This window comes from Notolepis coatsorum, assembly GCF_963971535.1.
Source record: "Notolepis coatsorum genome assembly, chromosome: 8".
NCBI classification, from domain to species: domain Eukaryota; kingdom Metazoa; phylum Chordata; class Actinopteri; order Aulopiformes; family Paralepididae; genus Notolepis; species Notolepis coatsorum.
This window is the reverse complement of record NC_140172.1, coordinates 63,871,771-63,896,039: the sequence shown is the minus strand read 5'-3', so window position 1 is coordinate 63,896,039 and position 24,269 is coordinate 63,871,771. Positions and strand designations below refer to the sequence as shown.

The following is a 24,269-nucleotide window of genomic DNA, read 5'->3' as shown; positions in this document are numbered from 1 at the left end:
TGCAGATATAAAGTCTTCGTGGGAGTCAGAGTCACAGAGATTCAAGAGTTAACAGAAGCAGCGAGCTGGCGGTATGTGGACACCAAACACAACCCAGCTGACGTCATCACCCGGGGAATGTCCCTGGATGACCTCACCCGTCGCAACATCTACAGCGACGGACCAGAATTCCTCAAGCTCCCGGAAGCAGAGTGGCCTACGCCCACCCCACGGGAAGCAAGTAACGAGGAGGCTGAGAACAAGAAACCTATGTTCTGTGGACTGAGCACAGTCGCCTCCACAGACCCCAACATAGATGACTGCATTACCCTAGAGAGTGCGCAGCAGAGGACATTCCTGTGGCACCACCCAGAGATTCAGTCCACCACTGACATGTCAGCAGCTGACTACGAAGAAGCAGAACTTCTTCTACTACAACGAGCCCAGAGAGACTCGTTCCCCGATGAGCTAGACTGTCTACAGGGAGGAAACCCCGTCCCATCAGACAGCAGACTGCTCCACCTGGCACCAGAGAGTGACGCCCATAATCTCATCAGAGTGGGTGGTCGCCTGCGGAGAGCCCCCGATCTACCAGATGACATTAAGTACCCGATAGTCTTGAACAGCCGACACAAGGCCACAGAGCTGATCATAGAGAAATACGACGAGGATGTACACCACGCAGGAGCAATGACAGTCCTCACGGAGATCGAGGGAGTATTGAACTCAAAACCCCTCGGTTACGTCTCCAGTGATGTAGCAGATGTCGACCCAGTCACCCCCAACACACTCTTAATGGGGCGGCTGGACCCCGCGCTACCCCAGACAATGTACAGGCCTGAAGAAGCGAACGGCCGAAGAATGTGGAGGTACAGTCAAGTACTAGCTGACAAGTTTTGGAGCAGCTTCCTACTCCACTACCTACCGTCTCTACAGACCCGCCAGAAGTGGGTAAAAGAGAGAGACAATTTGACAGAAGGAACAGTCGTCATGATTATCGACCAGTCACTACCCAGAGCTATGTGGCCGGCTGGCCGCGTAAGCAAAGTGATCACCGGTGCCGATGGCAAGGTCCGAGCAGCTGAAGTACTCGTCCAAGGGCGCACTTACACACGACCCGTGGCGAGGCTAATGGAACTGCCCCGACTCCCAGACACTATCGATGATGACCATGACCCCATGACTTTGTGAGTTGACTGACCCTTACAGCGGACCTTGAGTGGTAGACAGTGCGGTTAATCTGTCTCTGCTTAGCTAATTAGGTGGGACTAATTAGGGGGCGGCTGTTGTGAAGGATCAGATTAAACCGAATATATATATTTATTTACATATATATATTTAAATAGTATTTGTATATCGTTTGATATCCCCTGTATATTCATTGTACAATATGCACTGAATATCCCTTTAGTCTACTGAACAGCCCATAATAGTTTCATTCTACCATTGGACGAGAACCTGGCGCCATCAGCCATACCCCTAGGTTCAAGTTCAATCGTGCCGCCCAACATGTCGTGGCAAGCCCGGTACCAGCGTAGGAATACGTCTGGCGAAATACGAATGGTACTATTTGTTCACAGCACATATATATATGGCGCAAGTAAAGTAGAACTTTCTTTTAGTCCAGTTCTTTACCCTCCAACAGAGTAACAGACGCGAAGCCTCACCCACGACGCACGTGTGGTGTAGTAAGGCCTACTTGGCCTCAGAATAGGCATTGAGATATCGTGTGGATTAATAGTTGAATAGTCATAGTTTGGCACTATACCGTCGAGTTGGACGTATTCTATTAAGCTAATAATAGTCTATTTATGTATGGTGCATCGTTCGGTTAGAGCTATAAAGTTATCAGTACCCCCATCGTTCCTGACGTTATCTGGACGCTTAACCAGGCTGGGCAGACCACTAGTGGTGCTTGCATCCGAGGAGCTCCGGGCCAGGGCGACTGGACCTGTATATTGGATTACTCTACCCGGACGACGGCGAGCCTTCCACGGCTTGGATTATGCTTTGGGTGCTTTGATTATTCCATGGATAACGGCCAACACTGCGGAGTGTTGGAACTACCCCCCGGAGAGGACTCCAGGTGAGACGGCGCTCTACACCAGTGAGGTCGCCTCACGTCTCTCCGTTGTGGACCGGCAGCTACCGTCCACCAGAGGGTCCAGCTGTATTCGTCTGCGGACCGAGGTTCTGTGGTCACCGTGTTCAAGACTTTGAATTCTCCCAAGAAATCGTCGGCCAGATGGGATACCGCCAGCGGCTTCTCTAACCCCCCCCCTCCTACTGTCTTACAACCAGCGGGAACCCCCCCCCCCCTTAGTGTATCCAGCTATAATCATTTAAGTACCATCGCTATAGTTTCCTAAAGAAACAGGTTGTATACTTACTCCCTGCGTAACCAGAGATTGGACATTCAATGTTGATTTACCTACGAATACTCATTTGCCATACAAGTGCATTTCAAATCATAAGTGTAAACAAGTGAACGTTGTATATACCTTTTGCTATATTAAATATTCGATTTGTACATTTGTGTGGACTTCGTTTCATCAGGTGGGAAAGTGTTCATCATATTTATATCATGTACTGGATGGCCAGAAGTTAAAGTACAAGAGGTAGTGGTTTAATAATACCATATCTAACAATACAGTCAGGGAATTGTACCCCTCAGTTACAGTATATATATGTGGTAAGTATAAATGTATATACAGCAATATTGTACATGCTATCATACAGAGTTATATGGGTAGACTACAAGGTAGGTACTAGGTAGTTATGATTACTATGGTTACAGTGTAAGGCATTTGTAGACAGTGAAAGCAGTAGGCAGGCATACATTGAGTATGTGTGCTTCACATTGTTGTCTTGTATTTTCCAGTCAAATGGGAGAGGTGTTCAAGGCCCAGTCAACAACATTGCAGAGTCTCAGAAACTACATTGGACAACTGTCCCCAGAGAGAGGACAGAAGGAGAGATTGAGTGAAACTGTTCAGGTGGGGAGATGATGATGTTGATTCAAGGACCATGCCGTGTAATTGACCATTTTCTCTGACCATTACCGGACATTGTCCCTTTCTTGAACACATTTTGTGTTTGTAGGTGTATGTTGTACCTTAACACTTTCCGTGCCACGGGTCCGGTGCCCCGGAACCCCGTTTGCTGCCACCACCCACTTCAATAATAGAGCTCTCATATTTGCGAACACATAAACTATATCTTAAATTATGGCTATGTGTATAATATGGCCGTCGCTTATCGTTATCAATGACTTGTTTGCAGTCAACATTGTCGAAACGGATATTTTTTTAATTGGTTAATTTCCGTTTTATACCATTTTGAAAAAACGCTCGTTTTATGAAAGTTCCAGAACATTTCAGAAGATTTTGTGATAAACGCCCTTTACTGGAATATACTGGAATACACAAAAAACGTTGTCTTTTTTCTGCCTATTTATGAATAGTTTTCAAATAAACGCTAGATTATTGATAGTATAAATGTGTACTTATGTACGCTATAGAAGCGGGCTGAAAAAACGATTATCCATTTCCTGATCAGCACACACACACACACACACACACACACACACATAGGGCCCACGTTGATATCTCTGTGAAAAAAGCTCTGATTATCCAAAGGTAAAAATAGATTCCTTACCTCAGATCAGATGTTCTCCAAAAAGATTATTCCAATTCCTGATCGCCATTCCAAATATCGATCGCGTTTATTGATCCAACGCTGGGTGGTCGAAACACCGATTCCACGCTGTTCTGATGGTCCACAATGAATCCGATCGGCTCGAGTTACATGCCTGAGAAGTAAAATGTGGAAGCAGGATTTTTCCATGCGTTTCATTCAATCCAATCCAAAGGGGTGCAGTACCACAGGGAGAGACGATAGGGGGCGGTATTTTCCCAATGGAGCTCAGAGAGAGTTTGCAGTGGTAACGGGAGGCTAGATTTATGAAATATGAATGGAAATCGTAAATAAATTCAAAAAACGATTAAAAACAAGATCTCTCGTCGGCTGGCACTCAGCGGTTGGCATGAACTAACGAGAAATCTCATCGCTGGCACTCAAAGTGTGTTAATAAACGTCATTCACACTGCCGTTGATGTTGAGAAGGGGTGGAAAATACTCCACTCATTAAAGACGAGGACCATCTCTGGTAATGATGATGATAAGTCAGGATTACACTGGTATAGTCCTTTTTACTTTTGTTTGACTGTTTAACTGCAGTAAGGACAAAGCGACAAAGCAAGCTTGTACTTGTTGTTTAACTGCACTAAGGACAAAGCAAGCCTGTACTTGTTGTTTAACTGCACTAAGGACAAAGAAAGCTTGTACTTGTTTCTTTCAGCAGTGAAAGCTGTTCTTATGTAGCCAGCTATTTCTTTGCTAGTATGATGTCATTATGTATGTAATTTGTGTTTTAATGTGTGTGACTGTTTTGAGTGTACATGAAACATCACTCTGGTCTGGATGATTTTTGCAGCGGCTAAATAAGGAGAAAGAGGCTCTTCGCGTGACCACAGAGCTTTTGACAGTCAGACTCAACTCTGTGAATGAGATACTGACCCTCCAAGAGGAGAAAATGGTTATGAAGGTAGTGTTTGTCGCTCAGTCCATTTCCTGTTTCAATATGTAACCAGACATACTGTCTCATCAATTATCTTTCATTCATCAGTCTCATCGTGTGTGTGTGTGTGTGTGTGTGTGTGTGTGTGTGTGTGTGTGTGTGTGTGTGTGTGTGTGTGTGTGTGTGTGTGTGTGTGTGTGTGTGTGTGTGTGTGTGTGTGTGTGTGTGTGTGTGTGGGGTGTGTGTGTGTGTGTGTGTGTGGTACAATGATTGTCCACAGACCCTCTCAGACCCACTCCTGATGGCGGGTTCTAAAGGCGCTCAGGTGCTCAGGCTATGGAGGGAGAAGGTCTTCAAGCTGTGTGTCCAGCTGCGCTCCAAGGACCTGGAACTGAGAGCAGAAAAGGACAACCTTTTGTCAACAGTATGAAAATAACTACAAACATAACATTAAGATAACATAACATAACATAACATTATAGAAATTAACATTTAAGTTCCATGTGGACAATCTTGCCTCTAAACTGAGACAGAAAATTGGTTTCATGTACAGAAACCGATCCAATTTTCCTCTATTTAGTAGAAAAATAATTGTTGAATCAGTCTTCTTATCAGTTTTGGACTATGGTGATGTAATTTATAGGCATGCTGCGGCATCAACTCTTAAACCTCTGGATTCTGCATATCACTCAGCTATCAGATTTATAACTGGTGACTGATATGATACTCACCATTGTGTCCTGTATGATAGGGTGGGTCTCTTGCAGAAAGGCGCAACAAACACTGGTATTTATTTATTTATTTTTAAAGCCCTTATTGGTAAACAACCTGTTTATATCTCCTCACTGTTAGATTGGAATATTGGAACCTATTCAACTCGATCGAATGACTGGATGGTTCTTAGGGTCCCTCAAATTTGTTCTGAGCTAGGGAAGTCAGCCTTTTCCTTTGATGCCTCTAACTCATGGTCATGGAATGTCCTTCAACTCACACTGAAATTGGAGGTTCTCCCTTCCCTTGGCATGTTTAAACGTATGATTTCAGACCATTGTGTGACTACCTGTAACTGTTTTAGTTGATCTTTTTAAATTATTTTGAAGCGTTTTACATTTTTTACTCTGGTGTTTAAATTTCTTTGAATATTGTTTATATAGGGTGGCGCAGTGAGCAAGACGCTCGCCACCAACGCAGGAGATGCTGGGTTCGAGCCCAGCTCTCTGCGTTGCTACCAGCTTGGCTGGTCGTTCATACTAATACAATTGGCAGTATTAGGGGGTGGGAAGCTGGTGGGTGGGGATCGGACGTTGTGGACAGCGACTCCTACAGGTCGGTTGGTGCGCCTGCGCAGTAGAATCGGGAAGCAACGAGGGCGGCGTGTCCCTCCCACGCAGACCCTCGCCGCTGAGAGATCGCGCTGTGCAGGTGAAAAGATGCGACGGCTGCCTCCTCTAGTACCGGAGGGGACACGTGATGCAAGGCTTCGTCCACATTGCAGCCGGCTTGTGGGAGGCATGGCCAACAGCGTTCGAGACAGGGGAGGGTAGAATTGGACAATATGAAATTGGGGAAGGGAGAAAAATAGAAAATGGGGAGAAAAAGTAGATACAAAAAATATATATATATATTGTTTTTATTATGTACTGTACAATCGTCGTTTCTGTAAATGAGGGAAACCTCAGATGCTTACGATTTTAAATAAAGGTTGAAATGAAAATTAGTCACTTAACACAATGGCACCCGACCATGGAGATCTCCGTGTTTCGATTCCACCCGTTGTGGACAGAAGCACGGATATATCCGTGGCAAGTTGTTATTGCTTTTATTCCATTTTAATAACCTATTCAAGGTCGCCGAGCGGCACTGCAGATGTTGCAGATGTACCCTACTCTTTGAATTCGAGAAAGTGCAATACCGGCCAGATCCTCTTAGGGGCGCTATTGCGATAATGCAGTGTGCCCTGTGGCTGAACGGAGCATTATTTTTTTTGACTTTCAATGGAGTTTTCAGTTAGCTGGATTCTGGATGTGCAGCATGTAGCTTGGATTACGTTTTGGATTGCGGATTTCACTATGCAATAAGGGGATTTATCATCAGCCAATGGACATATCGATCTACCAGATGTCGATCGATAACGGGGAAATGCTCGGGGGGATCCAACCGGCTCATGGTAAGATCTTTTTCACGTAAATTACAGCCCGATCGAGCCTTGTTATGATACGATACGATCGGCCTATGTGGCTACTTAGACGAACACGGTTATTGGTAATCAATAATAAGAAACGACGTCCCCCGCCCCCCGCCCCCCCCCCCCCCCCCCCAGTTTTAACTGTAGCATCTGTATAACGGAAATGCCATTGGATATAACGTTAATAGCTATTAGCCCTTTATCTCGCCTTCCAGGAAATATACTAGACCAAATGCCGTATAACGCTTATATTCACGGCGCTATAAAATGAGAACGTATTGATGAAAAAATTATTTCTTTAATCCATTTTGAAGGGACGGTTTATGGTCCCAATTGACAATGAGAATGGACAGATAGCAATACTATAAACTATAGATTTAGCTCTACAAACAGCCCCACGTCTGTTTACATTTGCCGGTCCTCTAGAGATTTATTAGACGCATCCCAATGGCCCCGAATGTGTTAATAGTTTGCATCAGGTGAAAATCAACACAGGTGTAAAACGATGAAAGTAATAACATGATTGATGAAAAAAAAATATATAGTATTGTACTGTAGCAATACATGTAAATGTGAGTGTTGCTTTAGAAAGCTGTTCAGGGGGTTGAGTCTCAGTGAGAATGCTGGAGAGTTTTTAGTTTATTTTTGGCAGACTTCTGGAGTAACGGTAACAGAGAAAAGGACATTAAGTTTTGTACCAAAGTATCCAGCTGACATTAATTAATTAAGATATCATTACCCTGGGCGCTCGCCATTGTAATTGTGTATCAATATGGAAGAATAAATACCCACAACAAAGTTATAATGGATCTCCCTTTTCTGGTAGCTCAGCTAAACTAATCCAGGAGTGGATAACAACCAGTGTGGTCATGGTATGTTGTTTTAGCAGAGACTACTCACTGTGGTAGTTTAACTAAACTACTTGCTACAAGGGGGGGGGGGGGGGGGGGGGGTGATAATTAAATGTGATGTGATTTGACCTTGAGGAAAATAATTAATTTACTGCATATTGAGGTGAAATGGGAGCTTTAAATATGTTTCAAATGAATCTCTGTCTCTCCTAAAAGGCTGGGAATTGTGCTGCGAGTGGTTGCCATGGTAACTAAGGCCTCTGTGGCAGGTGGCGCTGGATGACTCATGCTTAGAAGCTGGTTCTATGTTATATCACAAATTCATTCTATGCTGTCCGTAATCTACCATTCTTAGCTACGGATGACTCCCCATTCAAAGAGAGGGGTCTGGTCTTGTTAGGCTTGTTAGTCCATTATGAAGATAGCAGACATCTCTTCACACTTTGGTTTTCATGTTATCAATATCTTGAAATATGAATCATGGTAAGACGTTTATTTAAAGAATCCATAATACATTATACGGACACCTGCAAGTTCATTAAATAACAGGTTATTAACACACATCTTGGCCTTATATCTAGGCCTGGGTATTGGCACTGATTACCAGATTCGATTCGGTTTTGATTCACAAGGTCCCGATTTGACTTAATTTAGATTCAGTTAGGCTTAATAATGGAGCTGGATTCAGGGGGCCAGCATCTACCATTATTGTCGAAAGATGTCCTTTGGTCAACTGAGCTTCCATAGTACAGTAGTTCAGCAGAAACGCAGCGTGAGGCAAACTAGAGATGTCTTCAGGACAGGAGGCACGTTAGACATATAACGTTTAGCAAAAGTCTTCACACATCCACTGAAAAAAGGCATAGATTAAAAGATCAATCTTGGAATTTTAAGAATGGATTGGGTTCAAATGAATCAATATTTTCCCCGGCCCTCAGCTTCCTATATCAATAACCAGACTTCATCATAACCAGTAGATTGTGATGAGGCAGTATCAGATTTGTTTCATGAAGAGATGTAACCTCACCTGTCATAAGCAAGTAATCAGACTTAGCTGCTCAACCACATAATAATCCATTACGGCCGTTTGATGTAAAGTATTTTTATAATTATTATTGTGTTGTGTGTCCTACTCAGATCAGGTGTCTGGAGCAGCAGGTGAAACAGGAGCAGCACCAGGCCAGTGTGTTACAACACAGTCTGCAGGACAGAGTGGCTGAGCTGCACCTGGAGAGGGTGGCCAGGGAGGTGAGTCTGTATGGGTGTCTTCTTGCTTGGATCCAGTCCCATGAATCACTACAGTTTTGTCATTTGTCATAGTCATCTATTCACTCATTAACCACATGTGCGATTTGAGTTTTGTAGTTCATGGAAGCCTCTGTGGGTTCCTTTGAGTTGGAGGATGGAGTGTGCAGGCATACAGCTCTCTGATTGGACTGAATGGCTGTGCCCCCCCCCCGTCCAGGAGGCCAAACTAATTAGCTGTAATTTCCTGCAATTTAAAGATATAATTTCAATAAAATAGCAAACACAACGGTAAATTCCAAATAAGTTAAGTTAAAATGTATTTAAGTACAGTCTATAGCAGGGGTCAGCAACCTTTTTGACATGGAGTGCCTGTTTGAAATATAGTTGTAACTAGTGTGCCTCAACCAGGGGAGGAAACTAACTTTTTGGCTTACCAGCCAACTGGCGAGTATCTGATTTTTTTTACCAGCCAAACAGATTTTTTACCAGACAAAAAAAATCGCTAATTGTGATAATTACTTCTTTGTATGTCTTCGTCTAAATAGATTTTCAATCATAGTAAAATAATCACACCGTGTCTCTACTCTTTAAAATATGTATTAGCATAAAACATTAATCTCTACTCTTCACAATATTAGCATAAAACATATTAACATGAAAGAGGTATCTATTCTGGACTGGGTTGGGCTGAACTGGGCAGTGAAAGATGCTGGGTTGGACTGGGTTGGGCAGTGAAAGAAAAAAACCGAAGTATGTTGTGAAGTGTATAGATAGATGTGAAATATATAGATGTAGCAGTAGTCTATCTGTATGTCATATGTTATGATGAATTGAAAATGCCGTACTGTATTGTACCCATTCTGCAATCTGTTAATAAAGTTTTCAATCAATCAAGTTAACTTTGAACCTCGGTTGTCAAGCCTCGTCAATGTTGTGTATGCATCTGGGTAGGCACACTGTGCCTTTAAGACAGCACGGTGGTCTTACGACAGTACCGTCAAGTGTTGTGGTAACGTCAGTTGGGTTGGTGTGCTGTTGTACACAGTGCACTGGTTGAGCTTAGCTAGCCCCTTTCGTGACTGCGATGTGCAAGCCAGGGGCTTTTGAGCATGAAATAAAATGTCTAACCTTACGTCGTAGTCCGGTGCTTTTTTGGAAACATTATAGTCATAACAGATACACCTAGCTGGCTGCTTTGAGCACACGGGGCTAACGTTAGCTAGCAAGCAGCTATCGCTAAAACTAGAAGCTAACCACTGTATACATTTCCAGTAGACTAACATTACACCTCTGTGATTTAAATGTGTCCTTAGTAACTTATACTCGAGGGTTGTACTAGGGTTGGATGCAGTTCCCCGTTGGTCAGTCTGTCTGTTTTCCATCTTCTGCTGTGTTTAACGTTATCCGTTTGCGAGTGCTCCTGATGGCTAGCCTAGTAACGCAGGACTTTTATCATTATATGTCCGCGGGTTGGCCAGTACTGCGCAAACTTTTATTAAACATTATATGTCCGCGGGTGGTCTTGTGCAGTGCTCTCGTGGCACTGTCAACTAAAGCGAGCACTCAGAAGACGCGCACCGTTTGCCAGTGCAGTGATTGCAGAATGTTTTTTTTTTTTGTATACTCGCCAGACTGGCGAGTGGTCTTCATGAATCACTCGCCAAACGTAAAAAATACTCGCATTTGGCGAGTAAAGTGGCCTAATTTCCTCCCCTGGCCTCAACAATATGCCATGCATCGTACATTTCTTTTCTCATAATCAGGTATTTTTAATGATAATTTTTACATTATTACATCATTATTGTTATTATTAACAATATTATTAACACTTTAAGTGCCGGAAACGTGTTTAGGCGTCTTTCCTAGCCATGCTCAAGTTGCCTAGGACGCCGTAACTCGTCTTTGATATCAATATTTCAAAAATCTGTGATCGGAATCATATTTCCCCTCTGCAGCCTTCACACACAGTTCTGATCTCCTCTCAATCCTCTAGCGGTTCAAGAGCGCCATCTGGTGGCTGATCGGCAGATCGCCCAACAGGAAGTCATGTGGATGAAGTGGTGATCACCCATATTACTTCCGGGCACTCGCTATAGGTCCCGGGACTCGAGCTCGACACAATACATAACGATCCGTTGCCAATAACTCGATAAACAACATGATTTGGACGTATATACTATTATACAACCTGGAAATGGACCGGGTATTTCGACATCCCATAATGGAAAACTGTCTACCCCACGCTGATCGCCCAACGGCCAGAGGAGACTGGGTTGAGTTTTAGCGTGTAATATTACCGTGTTCGATACTAACTGATCTGATGAACATATGACCCACATTAGATGAATGGTATAACGCTGCCCACGGAATTATAAACGCCCCCTCGCCCATCCGGTCAACATCAGATGACGTGTAGTAACTTCCAGAAGTACGTCCAGTTGGAATTTTTTATATTGCGCCGATTGCTATCAAACTGTATTTCATCATCAATATAATGCATTTGGGGCTATAAATCACGTTCTGGAGAAAGCTGCAGAAAGAGATGAAAACATACTTATACTTTAGACCATATTTTAGTATGAATATGTGAATGAAAAAGTTTAACGTTGCTACACCATGAACAATACATATAGGACCTTGAATGGGCCCTAATAATGGCAATCTAGCAATAGAATTTAAAAAGTTATAGCCCTGCAAAGAAGGGGAACTTCTCCATGTTAAATAGAGCTGGCAACGGATGGTATATCATGAATTTAGCCTTAGGCAATCAAAGTGTTAAGATGGTTGTATCAACCCTAAATCTGAGTGGGGGGGGGGGAATGCAATGCAGACAAACAGCTGCATACAGTGCGACCATTTCACTCAAGTTTCAAGTTTCAAGTTTCTTTAATAGTTGTCATACAGAAGTACAGAATACTTTTATACAAAATGCTTCTTACTGTTGCGCTCCAGAGACTGTGCAAGACAAGATAAGTATGAAATAAAATAACATAGTAAAATTAGAAGTAAAAGAAATGAGGTCACAGTGTTCAGTCTAGACATATGTACAATGTTCGATGCAGAACAGACGTAGTTACCATACAATATACAATACTGTGCAGTGTACTAATATACAATACTATATAGTGCAAGGCAGAAATGGAGAAATGGGACGAGGTGCAACTTAGGTACAACTCACAGTAGGTGTACGAGTTGTAGTGCAAATCCTTTATCAATAAATATAAAGTGTAAGTGTGTTTGTGTGATCTAAAGTGTGGAGAGTGGGTGCTGCAGTGTGTTGTTTGTTTGAGTGAGTGTGTGCGTGTGGGTGTGTGTGCTGTGCTGTGTGCATTTGATGGTTGCCGCACAGTGATTATTGTTCGTTTAGCAGCCTGATGGCCTGGGGATAGAAGCTTCTTCTGAGTCTTTCTGTGCTCGCCTTAAGACTCCGGTATCGCTTGCCTGACCGCAGCAGTTCAAAGAGGCAGTTGTTCGGGTGGCTCGAGTCCTTAATAATTCTCTTAGCCTTCCCCTTGCACCGCTTGTTGTAAATGTTCTGGAGGGTGGGAAGCCCCCCTCCAATTGTGCGTTCGGCTGAACGTGTCACTCTTTGTAGTCTGCTACGGTCTTGTGCAGTGCTATTCCCAAACCAGGAGGTGATGTTGCCGGTCAGGATGCTCTCTATTGTACATGAGTAGAAGTTCCTAAGGATCTTCTGACTGACTTGGAACTTCACATTTGCCCATTCATTTTTGGACACATCACACACCATCAGTGTGTGTACTGTACGTGTGCTGTCATAGCTCCACCTACAGGCCTAATGGAGAACACCAGGAGAAAGCCAGGATGTGAATGGAGGGTGAATGTGAGGTATATCGTGTAAATAAGTTTTGATTGATCGCAAGACTACACTGTAAAAAAAATAATAATAATAAGTTACCAGAACTTAAAAATATTGAGTTCAGTTACTGTGCATTAATGTTTTCAGTTTTCAATCCATAATAAGTTAACAGAAAAATAAGTACACAACCACATTATTTCAACCTAATAAAACTATGTTTATTGTCATTGTTTTAAGAACACAAGTTGACTTGGTAATACTCACATTTTGAGTAAAAAAAATGGCTTTTAACATGTGCAATGTTCAATGAAATAGAAAAATAAATAATACAATTTGTTGATTAATCCCACTGGTCACAATGGTGACCGTAATAATGTTTTTGTTATAAGGCTCTGCAAATGTTACTGAATGATGTAGCAATGTATTTCCAGCTAAATTGAAATAATAAACAAATAAAGGGTCTCAATTAAATATGTGGTAGTAAAAAGAACCTGTGGGAGGATTTCAACAAAATAAATGCGACAACAGTGCAAAATATTTCACTATAATATTTCAAAGCAAAAAAAAAAAAAAAAACGTATTTTTTATTTAAAATTTTTTTTTTACTGCTGCCCCCTGTGCCTTGCCCCCGCGTGCCTATGCAGGCACGCGTGCCTAGGGTTGCCTACCCCTGGTCTATAGGTTCCACAATAGTTAAACGTTGAACACACACAGTGGAACAGTTGTATATATATTTTTTATATATATATACAGTATATACATGTATATATATGTATACGTATATATTAGTGCTGTCAATCGATTAAAATACTTAATCGCGATTAATCGCATGATTGTCCATAGTAAACTTGCGATTAATTGCAAATTAATCGCTTTAAATTATTATAATTTTTTATCTACCTTAAACGGATCTTTTTCAAGTTCCAAGTTGTAATACTCTTATCAACATGAGAGTCAACAAATGCTTGCTTTATGCAACCATTTAACACAAAAGGATGACCCTCATGCATTGCAAATTTGCATCAAATTCAAAACAGAGTGATGCACAAAATAACTTAAAAGAAAATAATAATTTAAAACAATGAATAAAGTGTGCATGAAATAATAGGGGAAAGAAAACGTTAGGAACTTGTTACATTCACCCACACAAGGGCTGAGTAATCACCCCCCCCCCCTCTCTCACACACACACTCTCCCAGCTCTTTCTCTCTTGCCCCTTCCTCATCTCTCTCACCCCCCTCTCTCTCAATATATATCTCACACACACACACACACACACACACACACACACACACACACACACACACACACACACACACACACACACACACACACTTCAGAAACAAACATAGTATCAATGAGAGCATCAATAATACACCTGAGTGAAGTCTAGTTTAACCCATCTCCCGCCAATGACGTGTTACCACGTCATTCCTCGCCATGCGTAATCTGCCAATGACGTTTTACAGCGTCTTTGAGATCAATATTTAAAATTTCTGTCATGGTATTCACATTTCACCCACAGAGTCTTGACTGGTGCTGTAGATCTCCGCTCAACTCTCCAACGCTTCAATACCGCCACCTGGTGGCCGATCGGCGAGTTGCCAAAACCGGAAGTGGCCGGAAGTGCTTAGTCCGTCCGCTATTCCGTCCGGCCACTCGCTATCGCTCGCGGGACTCTATCCAGACACCGTGCATATCGATCCGTTGCCATAACTCAATAAACAACATGATTGGACGTATATTAGTATTATACAAACCGGAACTGGATCACCTAGATCAGGGGTCGGCAACCTGCGGCCTCGAGGCCGCATGCGGCTCTTTAGCCAATCAGATGCGGCTACATGGCCAAAAAATTTATAAAAAAAATTAAAAATACAATTCTTTTTTTTTACTTTTTTTTTCCCTCTTATTTTGGAGATCGATGTCATACTGTGACACTGAAATGAAAAAATATTTCATCAACTAAGATATTTAGTCAACAAAAGTCTTACCTGTATGCCTGATATGTGGTGCGAAATTTGCGAACAACGAAAAATTTACTTTTTATTTTATAGATTTTCCACAAATAAGGGAAGGACTCTAATAGAGCTGCATAGTTCAGGGTTTTATTTCAAAGTAGGTCTACAGATGCCAGTGTTTTTTCTCCTTTTCTGTGTTTTATTTCAAAGTAGGTCTACACATGGTAGTCTTTTTTCAAAGTGGACAACTTTTTATTTTATAAATGTTCCACAAATAAGGGAAGGACTCAAATATACTTGAATAGTTCAGGGTTTTATTTCAAAGTCGGTCTACAGACACCAGTGTTTTGTCTCCTCTTCTGTGTTTTATTTAAAAATAGGTCTACACAGCCAGTATTTTTTCTCCTCTTCATAAGAGTTTGAGGTTTTCTTTTGTTATAACAGGTAAAAACAGCAATTAAAAAGCCAAAATCTTTCTTTTTGTTGCTTTATAATCCCATTAATGCAACAAACTGTGTGCTATATAAGTATAAAGTATAATAAATCGCAAATTACTTTGGGTATGTAATTGTCAGGCGTTTTATGCTAAATGTGGGGTATGCTTGGGGATATATAAAACGTTATACACTGTGTTATCTTCATTTTAAGGGTAAATAGGTTGTGCGGCTCCCTGAGCATTTTATTTTGTGGGATGGGGGAAAAGTCGCTCTTTTGATAGTAAGGTTGCTGACCCCTGACCTAGATCAACATCCCATAATAGCGATCTTTTTGCTCCAGTATCATCCCCCATCGCTACGAGGAAGCTGCCGTGAGTTTCAGCGCTTTTGATTATTATTAACCATACAAATTGCTCTGATCTATATATCACCCATACTACATGAATCATTTAACGTCGGTCATTGCATTATAAACGACCCCCCCCCCCCCCCCCCCCCTCCGGTCACCAGCAGATGACCAGTCATGACGTTTAGGATCATGTACAGTACATGTGAAATTTTTAATAGTTCAAGTTTCAAGTTCAAGTTTCTTTAATAGTTGTCATACAGAAGTACAGAATACTTTTATACAAAATGCTTCTTACTGTTACGCTCCAGAGACTGTGCAAGACAAGATAAGTATGAAATAAAATAACATAGTATAGCATGTAAATTAGAAGTAAAAAAAAACGAGGTCACAGTGTTCAGTATAGACATATGTACAATGTTCGATGCAGAATAGACGTAACTGAGTTACCATATAATATACAATACTATGCAGTGTACTAATATACAATACTATATAGTGCAAGGCAGAAATGGGATGGGGTGCAATTTAGGTACAATTTACAGTAGGTGTACGAGTTGTAGTGCAAATCCTTTATCAATAAATATAAAGTGTGTTTGTGTGATCTAAAGTGTGGAGAGTGGGTGCTGCAGTGTGTTGTTTGTTTAAGTGAGTGTGGGTGTGTGTGCTGTGTGCATTTGATGGTTGTTGCATAGTGTTTATTGTTCGTTTAGCAGCCTGATGGCCTGGGGATAGAAGCTTCTTCTGAGTCTTTCTGTGCTCGCCTTAAGACTCCGGTATCGCTTGCCTGACCGCAGCAGTTCAAAGAGGCAGTTGTTCGGGTGGCTGGAGTCCTTAATAATTATCTTAGCCTTCCCCCTGCACCGCTTGTTGTGAATGTTCTGGAGGGTGGGAAGCCCCCCTCCAATTGTGCGTTCGGCTGAACGTGTCACTCTTTGTAGTCTGCTACGGTCTTGTGTAGTGCTATTCCCAAACCAGGAGGTGATGTTGCCAGTCAGGATGCTCTCTATTGTACATGAGTAGAAGTTCCTAAGGATCTTCTGACTGACTTGGAACTTCCTTAGGCGCCTGAGGAAGTAGAGGCGTTGTCGTGCCTTCTTCACAACACTGTCAATGTGTGTGGTCCATGTCAAATCCTCGGATATGTGGGCTCCGAGGTACTTGAAACTGTTCACTCTCTCAACCGGTGCCCCGTCGATGCTGAGGGGGCTGTAGTCCTTGACCCCCGACCTCCTGAAGTCCACAATCATCTCTTTTGTTTTGCTGACGTTCAGGGAGAGGCAGTTCTCCTGACACCACTGTGACAGATTCTCTACCTCTTCCAGGTAGGCCCTCTCGTCGTTGGCAGAGATCAGGCCCACCACTACTGTGTCAACAGCAAATTTGATGATTGTGTTGTTGTTCCGCTGTGCTACGCATAGGGCTGTCTTAAATGCTTCGAAGCTTCGAACGTTCGATTCGATGGCACAAGCTTCGAACATTAAAAAAAAATCGAAGTTAAAAAAAAAATATATATATATATATAATTTTTTTTTTTACTTCGATTTGTGTGTGTGTGTGTGTGTGTGTGTGTGTGTGTGTGTGTGTGTGTGTGTGTGTGTGTGTGTGTGTGTGTGTGTGTGTGTGTGTGTGTGTGTGTGTGTGTGTGTGTGTGTGTGTGTGTGTGTGTGTGTGTGTGTGTGTGTGTGTGTGTGTGTGTGTGTGTGTGTGTGTGTGTGTGTGTGTGTGTGTGTGTGTGTGTGTGTGTGTGTGTGTGTGTGTGTGTGTGTGTGTGTGTGTGTGTGTGTGTGTGTGTGTGTGTGTGTGTGTGTGTGTGTGTGTGTGTGTGTGTGTGTGTGTGTGTGTGTGTGTGAACTACCCATCCCAGTTAGGACAGCCGAATCCCGTCCAATCTTTCGCCGTCGACTAAAGACTCACTTCTTCAACCATTATCTGAAATGATAAAAAAAAAAAAAAAAAAAAATCTAACCGTGACTAACCTTACTGTCATGCACTTGTCCTAATAAACTAACCTACACTGTAACACGCAACACTTTGATGAACATTGTTACTCAGCTGATAGAGTTGTACCCTTCTTGCTGTCTTGTCGTACAGAACTTGTAAGTCGCTTTGGATAAAAGCGTCAGCTAAATGACTAAATGTAAGTGTGTGTGTGTGTGTGTGTGTGTGTGTGTGTGTGTGTAGGTGTGTGTGTGTGTAGGTGTGTGTGTGTGTGTGTGTGTGCGCGCACCTTGTAGAATTCCACACATAAGAAAGAAAGATACTGGGATGAATAAACAAAATAGGAAATAAAATGTAGAAATGCATGCAATACATAAATAAATATGAATATCCATATATGAAATATAACATTTAGATAAGGTGCTACTGAGATGTTTTGGTGAGTTCTTTGTTTTTTTGTGGAAGTTGCCCTTCTTAAAAATGCATGAACATTCACTGATAATTGGTCTGTAGTGGAGTCTACAAGGTCTACATTGCCGGACCATGTAGAATCCGGACCTTGTAGACTGACATAATTCTGTGCATAGTTTAGTCTACACAGGCCATATTTCAAATAATCTAAATTTTACTTCATTCATCTTAAACATTCTTGATTTGGGGGATTGGTAGTTCCCATGAAATCTGAAGTTGTTCAAACGACAACAGTGATCCACCTTGAATTAAATCACACAGCTGAGTGAAACCTTGTTGGATGCGTCACAGTCACAAAAGGGGCTACTTAATTAATTAATCCAACCCACTTTATTTATAGAGCACATTTAAAAACAACAACGTTTACGAAAGTGCTGTACAAGTCCCACAACATAAGATAAAAAAAAATTAAAAATTAAATAAAAAAAAAATATTAAGCGTGATGGATGAGGAGGTGCAGTTGCCTGCTCTTACCACCTGGGGTCTGCCCGTCAGGAACTCCAAGACCCACTGGCAGAGGTCATAGTTCAAGCCCAGGTCCCTGAGCTTGGCTATGAGTTTGGAGGGGACTATGGTATTGAATGCTGAGCTGTAGTCGATGAACAGCATTCTCACATAGTTCCCCTGCCTCTTGTCCAGGTGTGATGCTGCTGTGTGCAGCACATGGGCTATGGCGTCCTCCGTGGACCTGTTGGGGCGATATGCAAATTGCAGGGGGTCCAGGTTGATGGGGAGGGAGGAACAGATGTAGCCCTTCACTAGCTTCTCAAAGCACTTCATGGCTATGGAGGTGAGGGCTACAGGGCGGTAGTCGTTGAGGCAAGTGTGCATAGATTTTTTGGGTACAGGGATGATGGTGGACTTCTTCAGACAGGTGGGGATGACAGCCTGTTCCAAGGACAGGTTGAAGATGTCAGTGAATACCGGGGCCAGTTGGTCGGCACAGACTTTTATGACGCGGCCGGGGATGCCGTCCGGTCCTGCTGCGTTCCTGATATTCACTTTTTTAAAGATCCGTCTCACCTCGGTATCGGTATCAAACTGCATTTAATCATCTAATATATGCATTTATGGCTATATCTCATGTTCTATGAAATACAGCAGAAAACGATAAAAACATATTTATACTCTGGGCGGTATTTTAGTATGAATGTGTGAATGAAAAAGTCAAACGTTCCTACATCCTGAACGATAGATAATTGATGTTGAATGGGCCATAGTAATGTCAATTTAGCAATACAATTTAAAACGTTATAGCCCCGCAAAGAAGGTGAACATCTCCATAGACAAATAGTGCTGGCAGAGAGGCTACAAGGATGAATATAAGCTCCGGCAGAGAATGGGTTAAAAAAAAGAAAATTCTTAAAAGTTAATCGTGAGTTAAAAAAAATAGTGGCGTTAATAGAATCGGGCGATAGCGCGTTAATACCGCATGGTGGCACTGGCACGTTGTCATAGTGGCACCGGTGCCCCCATACCATTGTTTAGGCCCTAAACTTTAGGGAAAGCCCTGTAGGATGTTATTCAAACCTGCATTCGAAAATCTTCCTGCATGATATTAAACCATATTTTAAAGATACCTTTCAAAGTTGAGAGGGTGCCGATGAAATACTGTGGCAACGTCTAACAAACACCATGAAGAAACTTGAACTTTAGATGTCCTCCAGCTCACATACAGATACTCACTCTCTTTTTAACCACTCTTACTCTTGCTGAACACAGAGCCTTTTCTATTTTCTTCCCTCTCAGCCACGGCCGACACACGCTTGACTCGCTCTGTTTATTTTCTCTTTTTCAGCCACTGCACACACAGACAGATACTCACCCCACCTCTCAAGTCACTGTATTAGCACTGAATTAAACACACACCCAACCCCACCATGAACTTCAGAGCAACTTGATAGAAATCTCCTACATTGATCGTTATCACCTTCCGTGAAATCCCTGCGTTGTGTTTATTTGTTGTTGTCGAGGCAATCGTTCTGTGGAATTCTGTCCTCCCACGCACTGGCTGTAACACTGTTTCACCCTGTTAATGCATCCGGACAAAATAATGTACTTTGAGTCGTCGTCTCATATCAGCAGGATGTTTATTTTGCATAAACCAAGGTTCTCGTACAGCATGAATGAATTGAGTCTTTTAGAGGTATCAGAAACTAGATTAATAGATTCTATCTCTCAATACCCGCTCGGTGGTTCTGCATCTGTTAGCCACTAGCTATCTCTATACCTCGTTGTCTTCCCCCCCCCCCCCAGCTAGTGATGCACCGATGTGAAAATTGCGATAAACGATATTAATATTGCTGTTCTGGCCGATACCAATATTTACCGATGTCGATATCTCTATATAGAAAACCCTTTTTTATGATAATCAAATAAAGCGCTATTTTCCAAAACGCATTTTCTTTTTACTTTTGTAACTTATTTTCAGAAATTACTGATATTTTGAAACTATTTAACACATTGCGTGCCACGCCCCTTCCGGGAAGTGCATAGGCCATGCCACCCATTAACCCCATGTAAACGCTCACCTTGTTTGTAGAGCTAAACCTATATTTTATATTATAGCTATGGATCTAATAACGCTGTCGATTGTCAGTGGGTTTCTTCCGGTCAACATGCAAAAAACAGATAATTTTTTCATCAATACATTTCCGTTTTATACCGTGGTGAATATGAGTATAGTTTGAGTGATTCTGAGTAATCCCAGGAAAAGATGCGAAAACAGCGTTTTATTGGAATTCACTAAACACGTTGCCATTCCTCGCTTGGATCAACAATCAATCTGCAATCAACGCTAGATTATCGGTATTATCTTTCATCATGCACGCATGAAAGGGGGCATTCATGAGCATTGACAGCCACCCTCTCCACCACACCCTGACAGGACAGAGGTAAGGCTGAGCCCGAACGTTCGTTCGTTACGTTGACATTCGGACTTTAATTAATAGGTTCGAACGTTCGGTGAAAAAAAAAAAGCAGGCGCGCGACGTTGAGGCGATGTGAAGCGGCGCATCCCCCGAGTGCGCTCGGCTCAACCAGTGTGGTCTCTGCCGGGCTGTAGCTGGATACTATTGTCTCAACCAATGCAATAGAACCATTTTGATTGACAGGCGATTCTGCCAATTACGTCACACCGCTTGCACCCGCCTCTGCTGTTACCACCATTCGGCAAGCGTTTAGTTATTTTTTTTACTTCCGGCAATACATTTATCTGCTTGCGAGACCGAGAAGCACAACAGAGTGAACAGACTCCGTAGCTCCCCGCTGAGGAAGGATCATTAATGTATACCAGCCTTTTTCGGCCACGGAGCGCGAGCTTCATGGCGGGAGGTGGTTGCGTTGTAAACAACTCTGGCCGAGGGCGGACGGGCGGCAGGCGTGTTGGGAGCCCGGCGGCACCCCGCCGGTATCTCTCTGTCGTCCCCCGTTCCGAGGTAGACGGTGGAAGGAGCCGAGGCGCGCGTCTCTCTCCTTCCCGTCGACCAAGAGTGAATACCTGTTATTGAACGTGTAACACTAACTATATAACGTACTTAATGCCACGAAACAAATGCATTTGTTTATCTAGCCCCTTACGTGACTGCGGTGTGCAAGGGCTATTGTTTATCATAAGTAGGAACTTTATGCAGTACTCAGTAGCTTGTTATTTTCTTCTGAGTGCTTTGTTTAATTACATGTTTACATGAACAGCCACCACTGTAAACAACATGTTTTTTCACCAATAGATTATGCAATGCCGCCCTCCGTAGGATCTATAATACAAAAAAAAAAAATTATATAAATTTTGTTTTTTATAAAAAAAAAAATTTATTAAAAAAATTACAAAAAACCAACGTTCGAACGTTCGTTCGATAAACCCTGGCGAACGTTCGAACCCTAAAAACAGGGTTCGGGCTCAGCCTTAGACAGAGGAGCAGTTGCAGTGGACGGCTCATATCGCTGCGATCGCGGACTGAGCGGTTCAGGCTGTCCTTTGTCCCCACAGCCATCAGACTGTTCAACCCCCCCCCCTCTCTCTCTCTCTCTCTCTCATATGACCTGGGCGTGCCTGCCCCCCCCCCCCCCTTGGGACAATGTGCATCATTTAAAATTTGTATACTGTAGTTTTATATAGCAATTTGATTTTATTTGACTTAACACTGTGCAATAGTGCTCACCATTTATTTATTTAATTCATTAACTTTGTACCTCAGCGCTGACCTTCATAGTTTTTTTTGTTGTTGTTGTATTGTTTGTCCTTTTTTATCGCTCTCTATTGTCTGTTAAAACACTTTAATCGCCGAAAACGCCTTTGGACGTCTTTCCTAGCCATGCTCATTCTGCCGAAGACGCCTTAACTCGTCTTTGATATCAATAATTCAAAAATCTGTGATCTAAATCATATTTCTCCTCCGGAGACATGAGATGTACTGGTGAGCTCCACTCAACTGTCTAACTGTTCAAGAGCGCCATCTGGTGGCCGATCGGCAGATCGGCCAAGAGGGAGGGGCGTGCCAAACAGGACATATTTCGTCCGGGCACTCGCGATCGGTAGCCGGACTCCATCTCAACACACTGGATAATCAATCGCTCGCCCTAACTCAATAAACAACGTTATTTGGACGTATATAGTATTATACAACCTGGAAATGGTTCATCTATATCAACATCCCATAATCGAAAACTGTCTACTCCAAGCTGATCGTCCAACGGCGCGAGGAACATACGGTAAGATCCAGCGTTATTTTCTAATGTGTTCCATATAAACTGCTCTGATGACCATATGACCCACACTAGACGAATGATATAACGTTGCCCACGGAATTATAAACGACCCCCCGCCCATCCGGTCAATATCCGATGATACGTAGTAACTTCTAGAAGTGCCTCCAGTTGAAATTTTTCATCTGGCACCGATCGCTACCAAACTGTATTTGATCATCAATATAGTGCATTTGGGGCTATAAATCAAGTTCTGGAGAAAGCTGCAGAAAACGATAAAAACATACTTATACTTTAGACCGTATTTTAGTATGAATATGTGAATGAAAAAGTATAACATTGATACACCCTGAACAATACATATAGGACTTTGAATGGGCCATAATAATGTCAATTTAGCAATAGAATTTAAAAAGTTATAGCCCTGCAAAGAAGGGGAACTTCTCCATAGACAAATAGAGCTGGCTAGGGATGGTAAATTATGAATTTAACCATGGCGATCAAAGTGTTAACTGCCTGAGCTGCTACTGGATACCTGAATTTCCCCAAGGGGATTAATAAAGTATCTATCTATCTATCTATCTATCTATCTAACACACACACATACCACACACATCGATCGCGGGGAAAAAAATATCGGATCAACGCAAGATTGGTAATATATAGTCCTTACCTTGTGTCTGATGTACTGCAAAAAGAATAATCCAATTATCTGATCGCCATTCCAGATATCCACAGCGATCCTGTCTCCGACGTTATCCAGCATTGCACATGAACGGGCGGGCGGATGAACTCGTCGAGGCAACCGCGGTGACCGCTTGTCTTGCCGGAGTGTTTCGAACCCACCCCCACGCCGCAGCGCGGCCGAGAAAACAAACCACATCGTTTCAAATGGAGTGCAATAGCGGCCGCAAGGCGTTAGACGGCGGTATTTGCCGTCTGCGATCTCGGACACATTCAGGACAGCATACACAAGGTGCCTCGATTGATTATGAATGGCAATAGCGAATAAAAGAAATAACAAAACAGAAACGTAGATCTACGTTTCCGGCACTCAACGGTCGGGCCACAGAAACGTAGATCTACGTGAACGGCACAGAAAGTGTTAAGACCAAAACATATAATATTTTTTATATTAATATTGGCCATATCTTGATATCGGACCGATACCGATGTGTAAAAAAATTATTATCGGTGATATATCGTGCATCACTACCCCAGCCCTTGTTCAGAGGGCTGGAGCTCAGCTGCTTGATGTGGGCCATCTCGCTATCAAAACTCTTATGCTCCCTACCGGAAGTACTAACAGCTTAAAGTAGCAATGGCTGCCTATCTATATCTCTCTCGCACGATGTTTCTCTTGAATCTAACTCTGTCTCATTACTAAGCGAAGGCATGCTTCTGTGGCTGACGTTGGCTATCTCGTCACCCTAGCGACGGCTTCTGACTCATATATCATTACTAGCACTCTGTTCGGAATGCCGACCCTGAGCAACTGTGGCTGGCTCCTTATCTGCATTGCCATGGCGACCACTATCGTTGTTATGGTTTTCTCAAAGGCCCTGCTTCTACACAGAAAATATGTCTCAGTGTGTCAATCAGTCTAATACTGATGTAGGAGAGAGGCTAAACCCCACTGTGCCTTAATTACAAGGTTTTTTATCTACGTACTTCATGTTATAACCATAATGAAAATCAGTGAAATCTCTCAAACCCCAACCCAAAACTTTACTTTTATGATGATGGA

The 24,269-nt window shown here is 42.5% G+C and overlaps 1 protein-coding gene across 4 annotated transcripts in view; it reads left to right on the top strand.

Annotated features, from left to right (window-relative positions):
* The window catches only part of cchcr1 (coiled-coil alpha-helical rod protein 1), a 114,792-nt gene that overhangs the window by 44,374 nt on the left and 46,149 nt on the right, over positions 1 to 24,269 (top strand). For all 4 annotated transcript variants that reach the window (XM_084320969.1, XM_084320970.1, XM_084320968.1 and 1 more), the window contains exons 7-10: positions 2,861 to 2,975; positions 4,475 to 4,585; positions 4,839 to 4,982; positions 8,732 to 8,842. In XM_084320969.1, coding sequence (XP_084177095.1) covers positions 2,861 to 2,975; positions 4,475 to 4,585; positions 4,839 to 4,982; positions 8,732 to 8,842 — 481 coding nt within the window. The remainder of the gene's footprint in view (positions 1 to 2,860; positions 2,976 to 4,474; positions 4,586 to 4,838; positions 4,983 to 8,731; positions 8,843 to 24,269) is intronic.